The sequence below is a fragment of the Hemibagrus wyckioides genome, linkage group LG11, assembly GCF_019097595.1.
Source record: "Hemibagrus wyckioides isolate EC202008001 linkage group LG11, SWU_Hwy_1.0, whole genome shotgun sequence".
NCBI lineage: Eukaryota > Metazoa > Chordata > Actinopteri > Siluriformes > Bagridae > Hemibagrus > Hemibagrus wyckioides.
Genome location: NC_080720.1, coordinates 11,891,763 through 11,910,487, shown reverse-complemented (window position 1 = coordinate 11,910,487; position 18,725 = coordinate 11,891,763). Strand labels below are relative to the sequence as shown.

The window sequence follows — 18,725 nt, the reverse complement described above, 5'->3', positions numbered from 1 at the left end:
ACTGATTTATCTATTTTGAACCACATTCTCTTGGTTACTTATAATTTAGTTTAGTTATAATATAAAGTTTGGCATTGATCCGTGGTGTATTTGGAGGAACATAAACCGTGTTTTTTGGTCGGAAAATTGGGAACTCAGTCTGGCAGTTCTGGGTAGCAATTCGTTTTAAACGTTCATTAAACCACACTTTGGCAGAGTAATGAAGAAAACCTTTTCACACACTGGGAATTTTGTTGAGTTTTTGGTTATTAAACAATGAACTGTGGATAATCATATAATGCTGTAAAAAAAAAAAAAAAAAAAAAAAAAAAAAAAAAATATATAAATATATATATATATATATATATATATATATATATATATATAAATCATATATTTTTTGAAATAAAATTATAGAATATAATAAAATCAACACTCCAAAATAAATTATTTCTCAACTGCTATTTTTTTTTCTACCGCCTTCCCAGGCAGATTCTGAGAGCCAACTTCACTGCGTTCTGATTGGCCCAATTTGTTATTTCACTCGAAGAAAAGCTCGCGCTGTGATTGGCTGCTCTGGATTGGCGTCATAATGAGAGGTGGGCCGCTTTTGCTTCGTGTTGCCAGATCGTGTAGTTTAAAACCTTTTATGAAAAATGAAATTAGCGTTGAACCTCATTTACAAAATTTATAATAAAAATTCGTTAGGTATTTTCACTATGATTAAGGCGTATCTCAGTTCATAATGGAACATTTAGTGCAATGACTCCGAGTGAATTTGACGGGTTATGATAAGAGATTATCGTAAAAATCTGGCAACCACAGTTTAGGTTCGCGTTCTCTTTTTCCCCCCTCTCCTGTCAGTGACACATGTAGAGCAAAAGCGCAGCCGGAGCTGTGAGCAGGACAGAGAGCTGGAGAAGACGGACCAGTGCGAGACACAGAGACACCGAGACACACAGAGCTTCACACACACAGCTTCACGCGAAATGATCGTATCTTTCCTGGATCGCTTTTAACGACAACACGGACATTTAATCATCGTGAAAGGAAAGAACCCAAGAATAAAAACGTGACGGCTCCATTGGAAATATAATCTGAAAACTCCATTTGGTCCTCTGTGTGTGTGTGAGTGTGTGTGCGCGCGGGTGCGCGCGCGCGTATGTGTGTGTATTTTTGCACAGAAAAGCTGACTGCACTACATTGGACTTTAAAACCGGACTTTTTCTTCTCCAGCGTTCTCTGAGATTTATTATTATTATTATTATTATTATTATTATTATTATTATTATTATTATTATTATTTTGAAAAGCACACATCGCTGTAATACTATCGGAATCCCCGCGACGGAAAGATCTGCGTTTTGTATTTGAAAGAGATTAAAAAAGGTGAGTTTTGGCGATTTTCTATGGGAACTCGGACACCACTTCTCCTGACGCTGAGAAATGTAACTGGATACATTAGTGAGGATTAAGCAAAATAAGAGAGGCAGGTCGCAGATGGCTGCTTCATGTCCACTGATTAGAGTTACAGTAAGCCACACTTAACTTGGCTTTGCTCTCTAATGACTTTAAACATCGCAGATTATGTCTGATTAGAAACAGTTCATTCAGTTGTCTGGTTTTCATATCATAGAAACATGTTGATAGTTTACTGTACTATTTTCTTTGCGTGGGCTGCATGTAAAGTCTCGTAAATATTGCACGCATTTATTAATCAGATCTATGATGTGTCCCATATGTCTTCTATAACTTTGTGCCTAAATACGTATATCGAGATTTCAGCCGCTTTCGGTTAAATTTCCCCTCCCTTCTCCTCCATGCCGGAATGAAACTTGACTGTCGTCTGATCTGATCTGCTTTATCTCCCTTTCCCACTTCCCATTCATCTGCTCTGAGATGTGATCAGCGCAGAGGTATTGCTAAAAGAGCCTTCACTAATGGGCTTTAGACTGAATGCCTCTCTCTCTCTCTCTCTCTCTCTCTCTCTCTCTCTCTCTCTCTCTCTCATTACCTTTCAGTAAATAGTTGCTCTCAGACTGGAGAATGAAATCGGAGAAGATTATAAAGTGAATGAAAATTGCGCCGATTAGTTGGAAAGGAGGTGAAGGAGAAGAAGCGCGCGCGTCGGGTGCTAGAGCAATGCGCAGGCGCGGAACGCCGCGCGAGCGCGATCGCCTCTGATAGGGGATTAATGGACTTTAACAAACTGCGCCTTTACATGATGCAGAGGAAAAGAATTCGTTTATTGTTTCCACCCTCATTCCGTAAACAAACAGTGCCCACAGGGCTTAATAAGCTCTCAGAGTGTTGAATTAATTCTTTAAGTGTTTAGTGTGTGTCTGCACTGTTAATTTGTGTCCATGTAGACTTTTATGAATACTCTAGGTGTTAATACAACACACTTTTGTTGCCCTGTGTACTAAAACAGAACTCACCCAATCCAATACCTGCACTTGTGAACGGCTCATGCAACTTTAATAGCGGCCATGATCTGCTCGGGCTCCATTCGCAATAACACTCTCTTAGCCAGAGAGAAAACATTGACCCGGCATGAAGAATGGCTCAGCTCAGGGTAATGTGCTATTTAAAAGCAATTTAAGGAGCTCGACAAAAGCCATGCAGCGCCTCTTTAATTGTTCCAGCAGCCCCAATGTTATCAGGCGAGCAGACATTCATCACCAAAGAGCCGACCTCAGCATTTAGATAAGGATCAAGGGCAGATTAGTGCTTCAAACGAGGTTGAGATACGGACGTGCGTTATGACATCCAAAAAGGTCCTCATAATCCAAATGATCTTTGAGAAGGCATCACTTTGGATTCGGTTTCTGGTGAAAAGTAAACCAGGGGAAATTAGGGCAGAACTTAATAAGACCAGTTACTTTTTGTTGTTGGTTTTCATTGCTGTGACATGTTACAAGCTGTTTTGCTAAATTCCTGGTTGAGTTCCTCACTGTCACCCAAAAGTTTTTTTTCCTCTTATTATCGACGGCTGATTATGGACCCTCCGCTGAGAAGCGGCACACCTGCAGTGTAGATAAAAAGCCCCCTGGATAAGCATTAACAAGTTTGTTTGTGTTTTAGCAGAGACCATGGTGAACCCAGGAGGCAGTGCTCAGTCCGCACCAGTCGGAGCTGGTACCATGTCGTGGAAGCGTTGCGCGGGATGTGGAGGGAAGATCGCCGACCGCTTCCTCCTCTACGCCATGGACAGCTACTGGCACAGCCGCTGCCTCAAATGCTCGTGCTGCCAAGCCCAGCTCGGAGAGATTGGCACCTCGTGCTACACCAAGAGTGGCATGATCCTGTGCAGAAATGACTACATCAGGTCAGCCCTGACTCTGTGTGTGTGTATACGGGTGTGGGATGTGTTGCCGTCCATGTCGGGATACCCAGAACTCCGCATGGAGATGTTTGAGCTGAATGCATGACGGGGTGTGTATTATTTCATCTGATGAAGAGTAGAAATGTTTGCATGTAGGCAGCATATAAGATATTACATTGCAGTCTAATGGACTGAGTGCCTCTTAATCTAAGTGCGTCTTAGATCTCTGAAGAGGTCCATCTGGGCGTTAAGGCCGTTTGATTGCCATGCGGAATAACATTTGTAATGTAATGATGAGAAGGAGTGCAGGACATTATGGGGTAAAAATCGTAAGGTGTTGGGCGTCCCAGGGAGAGCTGTGGATTTTCCATTGAGAACATGTGTCTCGGATTCTGCCACAGCGGCGCTCGTTAAACCGTTGCGGGTAAAGTCCTCTCGCTGAAAGAGGTCAAGCAATTGACATGCTGGCTGAGCCTGAGACGAAAGGGATTCTTTCTGCAGAACATCTGCGGGGCTTGTTTTTCATCATTGAAAGAAGGGAACCACAGCAGCACTTGCTTTACAAGACACTAGAAAACTCAAGTGCTAGGGGGAGTTTGACGTGTGCAGGAATTTTAAAGGGGCTTTCGTGTCCTGTCCGGCGTGTTCGTGAACCAGAAGGAGACAATTTAATTAGTGAAAAGTGCCTTTTTAAATATTTACATAAGGCCGTCTGACACTTGGAGTGAAGGCTAGGTCACTGTAGTCTCACTCACCTGGTGTTGCCTGATTTGACAGGGCAATCATTCAACAGTTTGACCTCGGCAAGGGCAAGTGAAGTGCACTTGAACTCAGGAAGTTTAGACTTTTTGATTTGGGGAAATGTTTGTAGGATTGTTTGGATTTGGACAAGTAGGTCTTATATCTAACTGTTTATAAGGTTCTTTCGATAATGAAACATATCCGTAGCATGCAGTTTTTTTCTTGAAACTGAAGAGCATTTTATCCGATTCCAATTTGGCCGTTTCCTGCATTGCTTGAGCGCAAAACGGAACACTGACTTATCATCTGTGATGGACGCTGATCTTCCAGGCTGCTGTTGAGAGAGAAAGAGAGAGAGAGTGTCTTTGGCAATCTAGTCATTAGCGAGTGTTTACCTTGGCTCGTGATGTGAGTCGGATCAAGTGCTGCTTTCCTGAGAAAGGCTAGGCTGTGATGAGCAGGTGTGCACCAGGGCAAAAAAAGTGAGAGGACGAGTGCAAACGGCGAGAGCCTCCACTCTTTCCACTGCACCTGATCTGGAGGGATCGAGTGCTAGCCGACCCTGGCCTCCAGCCCTAATTAAAAAGAACAGGGAGGGGAAAAAGTGCCTGCACCTTTCTCTTTGTAATTAGTGTGCAGCTCACACAGGCCTGTGATGATCTGAGGAGAGATAAGAGGAAAGGACAAGAGAGTGGGTGAGAGAGAGAAAGAGAGAGAGAGAGAAAAAAAAACATCTGACAGCGAGTGCACACAATTAAAAGCTTTAATTAGAGTCCCCCTCCATTTTCCTTTAGTCCTGATGGGTTTTATCTAATGAGATCTAGTCCCTGGCTCCGATCCGCTCCCAATGACGTGTCCGAAATGAACGAGAGCCGCATCGCAAACAAAACATTTAATTAACCAAATTGGCTTTTGAGAGAGAGAGAGAGAGAGAGAGAGAGAAGTGAAGGGGGGATTATTACGAAGGCCAGTCCCCTCTGGGAGGGAGGGGGATTTAAAGGGGCCTGTCTTATTTTTGTAATGGATTATTAAATTGGCCTTGCAGTGTAAATAATGGAGTTATATATCCCGACTGACTTATATTAATACCGCCTACGCAGAAACACTCAGCCAATTGATTGGGACACTGTGAGTGAAAATGCATCACATTTCCTCTAATGGGAGATGAGGTGAATGGCCTGGGATGATGGCCATCTAATTTCAGTCAGGCAGATGAAACAAACGGGCGCCACCGCTACACATTTAACCCACTCAGACAGGAGACTGTTAAATGGAAACTTTACTTTGGGTTTTACTTTTCATAACCTGGAACTGAAAGATCCACAACATCCAATACAGTTCATACAGGAATGTGGATGGAAAGTTGTGCAAAGCAATTCAAAGTAATAACGAATGACTGACTCAGGTTTTAACAATTTTAGCAATAATGTTGGTGATCTGCAATGTACATAATAACGTTAATATTTTTTCAGTCGAGTCAAACTGTGATCAGCAGTTCTGTGCCTATGTGTCAGGCTGTGTGGGTTATTTGTACAGGCAACAGACTATAACGTGATGGAGGGGGAATTAATTTTGCTAGTGAATAATCACATGACCATAAGAGCTGGATGGAGGGAGAGGGGGCACTGTCTCTTTAATTGAATAGGCCTAGGTAATTAAATGGCACTTTTCCAATAGAACGTGCTAGGTAAATCTAATAGTTGGTTATTTAATATCACTTTGAAGTTAGCCTACTCAAGCACAGTGACAGCGCATGAGCATGTGAACTATTAGGCTGTGAGGAAAAAAAAAACCCTGGGATCTCAGAAATTAATTAAATCGCATGCAATTTAGGGGAAACGTTTATCTTGATTTGTCATAACAGAATTAATTCAAGGACTTCAATCCACCAGGGACTAGATCTGTTACTCTGAATTAACCAAGTGTAATTTGGCTAGGTTTTTTTTTTTTCCTCTTCCCTTCCCTTCTTTTCCTTTCCTTTCGTTTCCTTTCCTTCCCTTCCCTTCCTGTCTTTCTCGTTTTCTCTCTCCACTCTCAAACCCCCCCCCCCCATCTCCTCTTCTAATGTAGCCTTGCCATTATGCAAAGCCGGGCTTAAGTATCAAGCCCGGTGCTTTTAAGGTTCTTTGGCTGCTAATGTTGAGAGGCATTTTTATAATGGACTGTGATGCCGAAATCATTGTTGTACTACCTTACATCACTCTGCTCAAAAGGTTCTGCCTACGAGGCCAGCATTTGCCAGATGGCCCTAAATTGCTCCACTAGGTTGTAATTCACCTCACAGCCAGCGTCCAAATTAAATCCAGTAGACATCGTTCGATGGAGTGTAGACAGCTCCAAATATTTCTCTTAGGAAAGACAGACGTGGTCGGGACCGTCTGTTTTTATCCTTCTGCTCCGCAATGGAAAATGTTAATAAATCAACATTCTGTGATGTCTTGTTGACAAGACCATCTTTTCGTTATGTGTGATTGATCGCCAAGGCGAATAGCCCGGAGGAAAAAAAAAAAAAAAGAACGAGTACAACAACTAAGGCAGAGAACGGCTTCGGGTTCGGAGAGAAGGAGGTGAAAACCAGCGGTGTCACTGCAATTAAAGAGTCCCCAGGCTTTAATTATACTGACCCATGCTTGCTCTACCTTCCTCTCCCTAACACTGCAGCTCAATGGTGAGAGAGAGACCATTAGAGGCCAAGGGCAGACTGATAGCGACTTAATTGAGCACCTAACACCTTCAGGCCCTTAAATCAAATACTATCAGGATCCAACCCCTGGTCAAATCATTAACCCACTACATATAGCTCACACTGATAAAATGAAATCCTGCTTCTCAAGGTCTGCTCAGTTTTTCCTAAAGATGTCCACACATGGGAAATTAAAAAAAAAAAAAAAAAACAACAACAACAATCCTGCACAAATAGGGCAAGACTGTAAACAGCAGGATGTGTGTTGAGTGCTGAAGGGTTGAGTGTGCGAAAAAGCCTTTCTGAGCTGAAGCACTATCGGAAGATTAAGGTAGATGTCATTTGGCAGTTGAGGAGAATGGCAGCATTTAAAGATATCCCTCTGACATTTTCCACGGCTCGTCCGTTCAATTTACGCCGTCGAAGGCACGCCGTTGTCACAGGCCTGGAGCTAATTACTTTTGAAATTGAGTTTTGATTGAGCCTCCCCAATCGATGCCACAGCAAAATTTGTTTCTCTGCTTGCCTATGAGCAGCTATCTGAGGGCCAATATTAAAGCGACACACGTTTTTTTTTTGTCACCAGAACACACAGCTGCAAAACATGCAAAGCGTAGGGAGATTTTCAGAAACAGGAGAGTTGTGAAATCACGCTGCTTTTCTCACATTAGCAATGCGCATACTAAGTTTATAAGGAATTAAATTACAGTCAGGTGGCAAAACGAATCAGCACTTATGCCGCATTTTTAATATCCGTCAGATATTTTCCTCATTAGTTCTCCAGCGTAAGTTTGGTGAGTTTTCCAGTGTTGCCCTTTTCTGTCTCGGCACCTCTTTTGCCTCGCTCTCCCGCTGAACATCCCACTTCCACTCGCTCGTCCTTTCCACATTTTCTATCTCACCCTCTCCCTCACTCCCTCCCGCCAGAGCTTGTCAGATGCTGTGGTCTTATTTGATTGCATAGGAAAAGTGCACTGATAGAGCAAACACCAGTGAGATATGATGACAAATGGGTCCAGATCCCAGTAAATTACTTTCGGCTCAAATCGAAATTTCATTCAGTTTGTTGCTCGGCGAGATGAAGTAATCTAAATTGTGGACTCTGAAGGCAGATAGAAGAGAAGCAGGAGCAAGCATTTCATTATCAAGAGGCCGAGAGAGAGAGGGAGAGAGGGTTAGGGATGAAAGAGATGAGCGCCAGCAAATCTAAAGTGTTGACACCGTGATTGAAAAGGTTAACCCATGCACATTATATATCAAGCTGGGCTAGCCGAGGGTTTCTAATGGAAACGGAGCACGCGCCGCTCTCCTAATGGCTAAAGCACTACGTCTCCCCCTAGATGTACAATCAAATGCTCTTAGGTCCTGATTGCTTATGTTCCAGGTTATTATAGGTAGTGAAAAAAATGAGCGCTGAAGGTAATACGTAGGCGAGCGGCAGCGCTACAAGCTTTTGGAGGACACGACAGGATTTTTTCATTTGGACTGCTGGCATTACAACGATTTTACATTTTCCAATATCAGAAAAATTGAAGATGCCATTTGTTTCCTGTGTGTGTGTGTGTGTGTCTGCTACCAATGCTGCAGGCACAGGATTGCAATGATATAAGCCTCACTGCAGGATTTTATTATAAAAGTCAAGTGTAAACAGGCAGTCAAACAGACGTTGTGCATATATTAATTCTGCTTCATTCCATCCAAAATGCTTGAATAAAGTTCAGATCAATAAGAATGAAGACTGAAGTTTTGATTTCAGAACTGTTTGTTGGACTGTTGAACTACTTTCTCTTTCATTTGTTAATTGTAGTTATGTTGAGAGGCTCTTTGAGTCTCTTTCTTCTCTCTCTCTCTCTCCCTCTCTCTCTCTCTCTCTCTCTCTCTCTCTCTCTCTCTCTCTCTCTCTCTCTCGTTCACTCACTCTGTGTTGAAAATCAGTAGCTATAGGCCATAGTATTCTATGGTTAAATGATTTGCCATCTGTCTCTGCTCTGTTAACTTTTCTCTCTCTCTCTCTGTGTGTGTGTGTGTGGTGTGTAGGTTATTTGGGAACAGCGGGGCATGCAGTGCTTGTGGCCAGTCCATCCCAGCCAGTGAACTGGTCATGAGGGCACAGGGCAACGTGTATCACCTCAAGGTAACACACCTCCCACTGTATGCTGCAGATTATTACATGATCCACACGAATGAGCAGCAGAGCTGTTGACATTTGTAACCCGCTACAGTATTAATATCCTCAAAAATATAATTAATAAAATAACCAGCATAACAGGTTTCTTCTCATACTCCTAGGAAGCATAATTATTTTTCCCTAATAGAACTAATTTGTCTATTTCTGACAATTAGAAATTCTGCTTTGTAAACGATTTAGGGATGAATTTTTTGCAATGCAATTTTTTCTTCAGTTCCAAAATAGTTTGACCTAAATGTAATTTTTGTGTCTGTATGCGTGAGCGAAAGTTAAACCATTGCATTGTGGGTAACGAGAGCCTGTTGTCACACTCTCTGGCAGTGTTTCACGTGTTCTACCTGCCGGAACCGGCTGGTCCCTGGAGACCGGTTCCACTACATCAACGGCAGCTTGTTCTGCGAACACGATAGACCCACAGCGCTCATGAACGGCCACTTGAGTTCACTGCAGACGAACCCACTACTTCCTGATCAGAAGGTAAATACCAGCTATACCACACGGTTCATAAACACTCTCATGAACACAAAACGGGTAGATCGGATTGCGTAACGTCACGATTCATCCAGGAAGCAGAGAATTCGGATATTGCACTGTTTTTCCTCACAGCTGACAGAAAGTATGTGATATCAGTTATGCAGTACTGTGGTCATTAATGTCAGTACTGTTATTTCACTGACCAGCCATTTTTACTCACTAACAAGAAGCCGGTTGAATGATTGAGGGACAGGAATGACATTTACACCAACTTCTACTGCTTTGGAATGTAGCCAATCCAATTCAAGCACTCGAAGCTTTTTTATATGTAGACAATAAGACCAGGTAATAAACAATTCACAAATAAAGACAGATGACGGTACAAAAAACATTATACATTAGTGCAAAATAAGAAGGTGAAGTATTTAAAACCTCCAAATATGGACGCATGGATATAAAAACATAATCGCAGCAGCAAATGTTAAGCTGTAAAATGCAACAATCTTGGTTCAAGGTTGACCAAGTGACCGCGCAGAATGTCCTGCTGTTGTCTGTATGTAGAGTGTCAGCTGGCCCTTAGGTTTTACAGCAGAGAGTTTTCTGGAAAAGTCTTCTAGCACTGAGGTAGAGTCTTGAGGTGCATGTGCCGATTTATTATTTTTTATTCCCCGAAGTTTCTTGTTTAGTTTTGCACTGGAGGTAAATGTTGCTAGTAAGGAAAGGTCATTTGTGTGCACTGCTTACCTAAATCATTACCTCAGATCATGTCATGTCTAAAACTCCGTTTTCACACACTTATTTCTAAAAATAGACTAAAGTGTGTCACCAAAGCAACAAATCATAGAAATCCTGAATCCTTTTTATTCCTCACCATGTAGAGACTGTGGAGTTCAGACTGTGACCTGAAAATAATCTAGTCCTGTTTGTATATTTTTAATATGAACTAATTTTGTAAATGTATCGGTACATTTATGTACAAGCTGTTTGTTAAGAAAGGATTGTGACGATTTAGAAATTGTAGCTATATGTTTTTTCTCGTAACCATAGCGCGAAACCAAAGCAACAAATTTCAGCCAACAAAAACACGTCTCGGCTAATCGATCACACTTAGCTTTCCTTTTGGCTGAACTGTTCATTTAAAGCAACTATTTAATTTTCCCACAAGTTTATTATTAAACTGCTTATGTCTGTAAACACTGGATAAAAATCTCATTTCATTTAATTAGAATTTTTTTCCTTTTAAATACTGCTACTATTTTGCTGCCACTTTTTGTTTTTGGTTGAAGTTGTAATACTTTTCCTTTTGCACATGTCCTCAAGTATTATACTGTTATATTTTTTTGGCACGTTGCCCACATCTGACATCTGGTGCTCATTAAAAAGCTATAATTTATAATTTAATTTGAAGAAATCTCTTCACTGCGGGTCGCAAACTTTCACAACATATTTCTTATCTGTTTCTCGTTCGCATTTCTTATTAGTTCCCCGGTGCGAGTGGAGTGTTGTGCTGGAATACGAGCTCTTCTCTGCCGTCCTGTCGTTCACCACACCTGTCTCCGTCTCTGTCTCCGTCTCGTGTCATTCACAGCACCGTAATCAATTTACATTCCCAACATACGCTCGCTGCATATGGACCCGACTGCTGTGTGTCACTAAGCCTGTAGCTTAGCATGTATATTTATCTACAGTCGCTGTGAGTAACTAAACGTCTGGTTGTTATCCGGAGAGGACGACACAGGAAGCGTGACAGCAGCAGAATTGCTTTTTAAAGGGGGAAAAATGACAGCGGATCTAAAAGCACTTTAACTCGCTCGCCGAAAGCCCCTCAGGCCCAAGGTCAGGCCTGCAAGACAAGAGCAATTCAGTCTCGGTGAAAGCTAATTTGTCACAATTAATGTCAGCTCCATAAAATGAGAGGACTGCTAACGCAAGCTCGGTGTTGCTTAAGTGAGAGAAAGGAGGGGTGATGGGGCGGGAGGGGGTGGGGGGTGGTGGGTGGGGGGGGTTAAGTGTGTGTGTGTGTGTGGAAAAAAAGTAAAAAGTTTTCCTACATGATTCTGCTGCCTCCATATTTCAGACTGATTATGTATTGATGACATTGATTCATTTGCGCTTTGCCTCAAGAGCCACGATAGATATTAAACCCTATTGACTAAAGACAAATTGTAATTTTGCACAGCGGATGGATCGCCCTGGTTTCTGATGACACAGGTTTGAATTTTTAGCACTCACCGATGCCAATCAGCAGATCCTGACTTATTGCCTTGTGGTCAGAATATCACCTGGTCTGCGCTGCGTGGCTCTTTTACATCCTCTGATTCAATATGTATCACATTTACAATACAAAGAACTAGACTTTCCTCTGTGGTAGGCAAAAACACCGAAACACGGACACAAGCTTTTTTTTTTTTTTTTTTGCACTTTGGTGTCCACATAAATGAAGTTCAGAAACACACATTTTGCTATTCATAGAGGTTGATATTTGCGTTGTTATGGTAACAAAATAAATATTATTTACCCTGAAAGTTTCGGTCAAATCCTGCAAAAATTTTGAAAAAATAAAAAAATGATCATTTTGAAAAAATAGAGAAAAGTGCAAAAAAAAAGTACCATCAGAAATAGAGAAAAAAATAGAATAGATATAAGAGCAAATTCTAAATTATTTCTGAATATTTTACAGAGCAGTCACTGTATTTCATTTTACCTGTTATTATTTCTCCCCAAAATCTCACTGTAACTTACCATAAATAAATAAATCCATCTTATTCATTCATATTTACCAAATTTATAACAGAAAATTATAAATTAATTTTTGATTAAATATGATTTCAGTGAAATGAAAAAAACTTATTATTATTATTATTATTATTATTATTATTATTATTATTTTTGGTTTCTTATTGACTGTGACCCACCAGCAGCTGACACACTTCCAGTGTCTCCTCTAACGTTTTTCCGTTATTGCAAGTATTATTTGTAATCTCAATGTAATGACCTCGGTTTTCAGTCCTTCCAGGCAGCATGCTAAGCTAGTAATAAATAAAATGAGAGATTTATTTATGTAATTCCTGCTCTGGCCTTTGGGACAGTGTGTAACCACAGAGTTCATCGCCATCCGACTGTATCAGCAGCAGCTTAGTGACACATAATGAGTATTGATACGTAGACGGCGCAGACGTGTGGGTGGGTGCGAGTCGGTGTGTGTGTGTGTGTGTGTGTGTGTGTATTTCACCTTCCAGAAAGGGAAGGAAAGGAGGGAGGACTGAGAACAAGGGCAGCCTGAGGGAGCAGAAAGCCTAGAAAAAGGAGTGCAGGAAAAAGACCAGTGAGGAAGAAGAGAGTGAGATGACAAGAGATGAAGAGGGCATGAAGCAAAGAGCTCCATTAAGCTCGCTATTCCGTCAGAAGGCTTTTAAGAGCTCGTCACTTTTACAAATCAGTGCTAAGAGGGCGGCGTGTCTCAAATTGAATGCCTTTGCATTATCTAGCTTAATTTGAAATGTCTGCTTAAGCCGTTGGTCCCTCCCTCACTCCTCTCGCTCGACGGCTGCGGCGGTAAATATGAGGCCTCATTGTTTATTTATGGCGCGACATCAATTGTAGTGAAAACAGCTGAATTATTAATGCTAAAATGCAATCTGAATATTGGCCGCGCTGCTTTAATTATAGCAAGGAGAGAAGTCTTAAATACACACAGGCACCTCTTGCTGCTCACTAGAGAGAGGGGGAGAGAGAGAGAGAGAGAGAGAGAGAGAGAGAGAAAAGAGCGATGTGTCCAAGTGTCTTCAGCAGATGCTTGAGATGAATAATGCCGTAGAGTATTGAGTTATTATGGGCTTCAGCACAGCAATACAGTTCTAGATAGCAGAGATACAGTGAAGTGTGTAAGTCTAAGCACTTGTCCACTATGAAGGGACCCCAAAGTGATGGCTTCAGCTCCTAAAAATTGTCCAAACTCCGGCATGAAATCTATGCAGAAGCTCCGTAACAGGAGAGTCGGAGAGGAGCCGTGAGCCTTCCCTTCTTCAGTGGATATGAGGTCCCGTCTGGCCGCCAATGTTTTTATTATTTGCGATTTCATGGCGACATAATTGGCGTCGTGCATGTCGGCAGCTCAGGACATTTGATGCTCATTTATTAAGTGGGCTTCCTGGCTTCTCCCTAATCTCTTTGTTCAGGACAGACAAATTACCTTTCTCATGCTGAGGCCGAGCCCGAGGGAGCCAAACCTTCCCTGCCTTCTCCTTAATTAGCCCCCCGAAAGTGTGTGTGTGTGTGTGTGTGCGTGTCTGTGTGGGGGGGGTTGCAATTACTAATAGACTGAAACCCTCCTAGTAACTTGAGGAAGGAAGGGAGAAGTAAATTGCCCCTCGAATGTTTGAAACAAAAGGAACGGCAGAGAGAGAGAGAGAGAGAGAGAGAGAGAGAGAGAAGAAAGAAGTTGGGCTCGACTGTCTGTGAAAGCAGAGCGCCGTTGCTTAGACGTGCCTCTAATTGTCCCTGTTGCTCTGCTCCGCAGAAGCCGTGCACCCTGGGGGCTGTGCTGAAGCGCTGCTCAAAACCGAGACAAAAAGAGACTAACTTCATAAAACGTTCTTTCGAGTTAATGCGGAGGAAATAGGGCAGCAGATGGTTTCCAAAGCCTCGCCGATCAATAAATTAAGCGGGTGCTTTAGCAGAGCTGCCAGTACAGAACACCTCCTTCATTTGACACAGAAATGTGTACAAAGATATTTTGGAGTATAACTGACTTTTAGGATATTCTTCTTCTAAATATTTTTTTCTTGTTGTTTGTTTGCAAGTTTGATTGTTCGTGTCATTACCTTTGTGCCACTTTACCACTGAGAATTAAGATCTTTTTGTAAATCTGTGTTTATTTGAAGCTGTTACCGAATTACACACACACACACACACACACACACACACACACGTAATTGTTTTCTTTTAATTCATACTCACTATAAAGCAGTTTTTGGTTTGCAAGATGTTTATTTATCCAGACAGTGAAATCCTCAACACAGATATGTTCAGGATTACGTGAAATCTTCGCAACACTCATCTAACAGAAAACGTAGAGTAAAGCCTGTAAGTTGCGACTTTAGAAAAATAATGCAATGTTCCGAAAGTGAAGTCTAATTGTGTGTGATTATGTAAATACCAATTCACTTTAAATGGCTTTTAAAGGCAGTGAGAGGAACTGATTTGATTGGAGCTTACAATCTCACGCATAACCACACCTCTTCATAATGTAAGAGGGGTTATGAAAATATGCTGAATATTTCAGCCATGGCCTCCCACACCATCACCATCATCATGAACATGTGCCTCTATGTGTGTGTGTGTGTGTGTGTGTTATGATTGTGAACATAAGGCCCCAAAAGTATCCAAGATCATACCATTATGAAAATGTGAAATATTTAAAGCTGAAAGCTTGCTGTTTTTTGTTTAAACTAGAGCAGTAATATGGCTGTCTGGTTGTAATTTAGCCCATCTGCTACACACTGGCCTACTTTGGAATAATGGTTGCCCTGTTCTGTGTGACTCTAATACATATTATGATCTCTCTCTCTCTCTCTCTCTCAGGTGTGTTAAGAGGGAGGAGTTGCTCAAAGCGGGATGTGTGCCTTCATTCCAGCCCTCGCTCATTGTCACTGAAGATCTCTCAGTCCTGACCTGACCGCCGTCCCCACCCTCCTTTCCTATTTACTTCCGGAGTCGCAGCACTACCCCAGCTTCCCCTTTCGATATCCCAGAATTCCTGTCTACACCTCCCCCCCTGACCTGACCCCTGATCGTAGGCGGATTCCCAGCGTTGCAGCGCTTCCAATGGAAATTTGAGGACTCCATGACTTATGGGAGACCGATCAGACCCTGTGGGACTCAAAGACAGTGAAAAAGAGAGACAGAGAGAGAGAGAAAGAGAGAAAGAAAGAGAGAGGGAGGCAGAGAGAGTGAAAAGAGAACTAGACCAAGCAGAAGGACATTTTGGATAAGCGAAAGAAAGAGAAAAGGAGAGTGTCAGACAAATGAAGCTAATCAGCTGCAGCTTTTCGAATCGCAGTTCTTACATTTGTTTGATAATTAACAGGGGCAAAACAGACTGCGTGTTTTTTTTTTCCTTTTTACTTCTTTTTTTCCCCTCTTTACTTCCTTATCTATTCTCTTTTTCTTCGACACTCTATCTCCGCTTTCTATATTTTAAATGTTGTAAAGGGAATGTGTTTCGTTTTTTTGGGTGATTCAAGAATCAAAAAGACTGGGTTCCAAGAAGTATCCGTGGCTTTTTTTGTGCAAATCGAATCATGAACACTCTTGGTGTATTTGTAAAACTATCACGTATGTATGCATGTAAATGTTTTTGTCCCAACGTGGCTGCCGTACATCCTCCACGTGACCCCGCCCCTTCCTGCCGGAACCTGAAACCATGGCAACGAAGCTCATAGCTGTCCACTTGTAAATGCTGAATGAGAGAGAAATCTATTTGTGATATTTTCAGAGACATTGGCTCTAGTATGGTGTATTTAATTAATAAAAAAGTTAAGATTTAAAACTACTTCTTTTATTTCACCATATTCAATTTCACTTTCATCCCCATACCAGGCCACACATTCTTCTCAGCAGTTGCATCATGTCAGTTTTCCATGCGCTGCGGTGGAAATGTTTAATGAGGTGAGGAGTTTTGTGTATTTTATACATTTAAATAGCAGTAATGTCGATCCATGTAGGACACAATATAAGCACAGAGCTAGTAATTGAGGTTTGAGGGTCGTGCTCATGGGTTCAACAGTATTTCTTTAGCAGCCATGGGATTTGAGCTCACGATTTTCTGATCGCTAGCTCTCTAGCTGTACAAATTCAATTTTTTTTCCATCAGGAGAGCCGAGTGCTTTGTATTATCACGGCGATTTATCTCTGAGTTTCTCTCGAGAAAAGGGCTCATTAGCAAAACTATGCTTTTCCATTAACCTTCCTGAATGCAGTGCCATCTCGGAGCATCCATCCAACCCTCCATTGTGTCTCTGCAGCTTTTCTCCACAGTAATTATGAATGCACGATGATAGGGTGGCTAATTGGAAATGGATAAACATGTATCCTTGGTCCTTCTTTTCAGACGAACATGCTATTTAGTGCTGCGAACGCAGGGCCAAATGCCCCTTTGAAGATTCAATTACCGCTGGGAGAGAGAAAGGTGTTTCAGCACAGCCTGAATGGACTATTTACAGAACAAATCGGCGTTTGAAGCCGTTGCGCGACCTAATGGGTATGAAGGGGAGCTGATTAGCATAATACCCAGAAAGCTTGGTCAGTTCTGCCTCGCTCATTAGACAGGTGGATCTGAACAGCATGTGAACCAATTCTGAACGGGTATTTTACATGTTTGATCTGGTCAATGCATAGCATGCTCACCTTTTATAAAAACCAGAGCGCTTGTCTACGAATTTTGAATTAAGCAAAAGAATTTTTTTTTTTTTTCCACCCTCAGTACTGAACATTTCGTTCAGCTCTGTGGCTTGCAGATTGAATTATGACCAGTTCCTGTTTACTGCAAAAAGATTTATAAGAGGTTACACTCCATGTTCTTGCAGAAATTTGCCACGTAGCATTTTCCCAGTTTTTCTTACAGTCAGCTCCAGAATTATTGGCACAGGCAAAAATCTAAGACTAAATGAAAAACATTAGTGTTTAAAAAAATGATCATTCACATCAGTTAAAAATTTGGTGAAATCTACCTCCGGAGACAAAAACAGCACCGGGCCTCTTCCTGTAATGTATCAGAAGGTTTGTTCCACTTCTTCATGCAGAACATTGCAAGCACCTTTACATCCTTATATCTCTGATGGTGTCCTTCCCTCAAAAATACACACCACATTTTTTCAAATCCCAGAGAGTGAGACAGCCATTGCAAAATATTTTTTTTATTATTATATAACTTGAGTTATACTTGGGTGAATGACTTCATAATCTTGACCAATCCATAACCATGTTGTAACTTCCTGGCAGAGGCAGTCGGGTTTTAGTTGGATCCTGGTACTTTGTGGGATCCAAATACAAATACCAGCCACAAAATAGGTCGGAAAATATCATATTTTAAAGCAAGTATGGAAGCTTTTCCTTTGCTCTAACTCCTCCATTTTTGCAGGACATGTCAGTGGCAACCTAAAGGAAATTTAGTGTCATATGCCATCAGCATGATTGCAAATGCTATAGCTATATTTTGTGTACTGGTCTCTCATCACTTTCAAACAGGTAGCCATTATATTTGATTCTGGAATTGGACAATCGCTTGAGATTGGTATCTTCTAGGGATGTGGCAGCCTAGTGGTAAAGTATTGACCTACTGTTTGGAAGGTTGTGCGGTCAAATCCCGGGTCCACCAAGCAGCCATTGCTGGGCCCCTGAGAAGTCCCTTAACCCTCAATTGCTCTGAATAAGGGTGTCTACCAAATGCCTAAAATGTAAACGTAGAGTTAAGGAAACGTGTTGAAGATTTAATTTTGTGGAAAGATAGAAAAAGGGAAAGGTTGCAAAACTAGGTTTTAGTAACTGATACAATCAAAATATATCTTGATATTCTTGGACCATCTAATAATTTACAGTATCATGGATCTAGTCTTGCTGTATAAACACTGCTGGAACCTTTTTTCATATAAGAGATATTATCCCTGCTGAGTTCCAGCCATGTTTAGAGCTCTTGATGATAAAAAAAAGTGACGAGGTGAATTGACTGAAGCGTAAGACAAAGGTCTACCATGATAGGTAGGTGGACATAGGTTTAGTTGCTGGAAATATTCTGCTATTTTAAAGTTTTCGTTTGAGAGGCCGCCACAGCAGGTGTGGCCGTTAGCAGTTGCATGAGGAAATGAAATCAGTTTTAACACACACCCTGCTTCCTAAGTGCTTTAACAGTTTGCTGTAGCTGCGAAGCTCAAGGAATGCATCCCTTTTTCACACACTGAGTGGGAAGTGAAAGTGCTTTTTACTTACAGACTGCAGAAACATTGTCCAAAAAAGCCATAATGTGTGTTTGTGTGTGTGTGTGTGAAGATTTAGGTAACTAACAAATGCTTTGTAAACCTCAGAAAATAGGCTGTTTTCTTTTTTACCATGTGCTCTGAACATTAGGTGTAATGGATACAGCGTGGATTTCTAAATAATTTGATGAGCAACAGGTGATACAGCAGACGACAACAGCTGGAGCTGGTACTGAAAAACAGTATTAATCATATGAGCAATGATAATCGTTCCGATGATGAGGATTAGGAAAGGGATGAGGATAATTTAATCTGTTAAATACGTTAGATTTGACCAAAAGTGAAATCAAATATAATTAAATT

General features: G+C 41.5%; 1 protein-coding gene across 3 annotated transcripts; it reads left to right on the top strand.

Moving 5' to 3' along the window:
- Positions 1-843: 843 nt before the first annotated feature.
- Positions 844-15,422, top strand: lmo4b (LIM domain only 4b). 3 transcript variants are annotated; one of them, XM_058403435.1, is made up of 6 exons: positions 844-1,368; positions 3,064-3,307; positions 8,766-8,862; positions 9,238-9,393; positions 13,910-13,988; positions 14,974-15,422. In XM_058403435.1, exons 2-6 carry the CDS (start codon positions 3,072-3,074, stop codon positions 15,060-15,062), a joined length of 657 nt encoding a protein of 218 aa, XP_058259418.1. In that variant the 5' UTR covers positions 844-1,368; positions 3,064-3,071; the 3' UTR covers positions 15,063-15,422. The 3 variants fall into 3 exon arrangements, with proteins under 3 accessions (XP_058259418.1, XP_058259417.1, XP_058259416.1); XM_058403434.1 differs by lacking the exon at positions 13,910-13,988 and having other exon boundaries at positions 848-1,368; positions 3,067-3,307; XM_058403433.1 differs by lacking the exon at positions 13,910-13,988 and having other exon boundaries at positions 848-1,368.
- Positions 15,423-18,725: the final 3,303 nt, after the last annotated feature.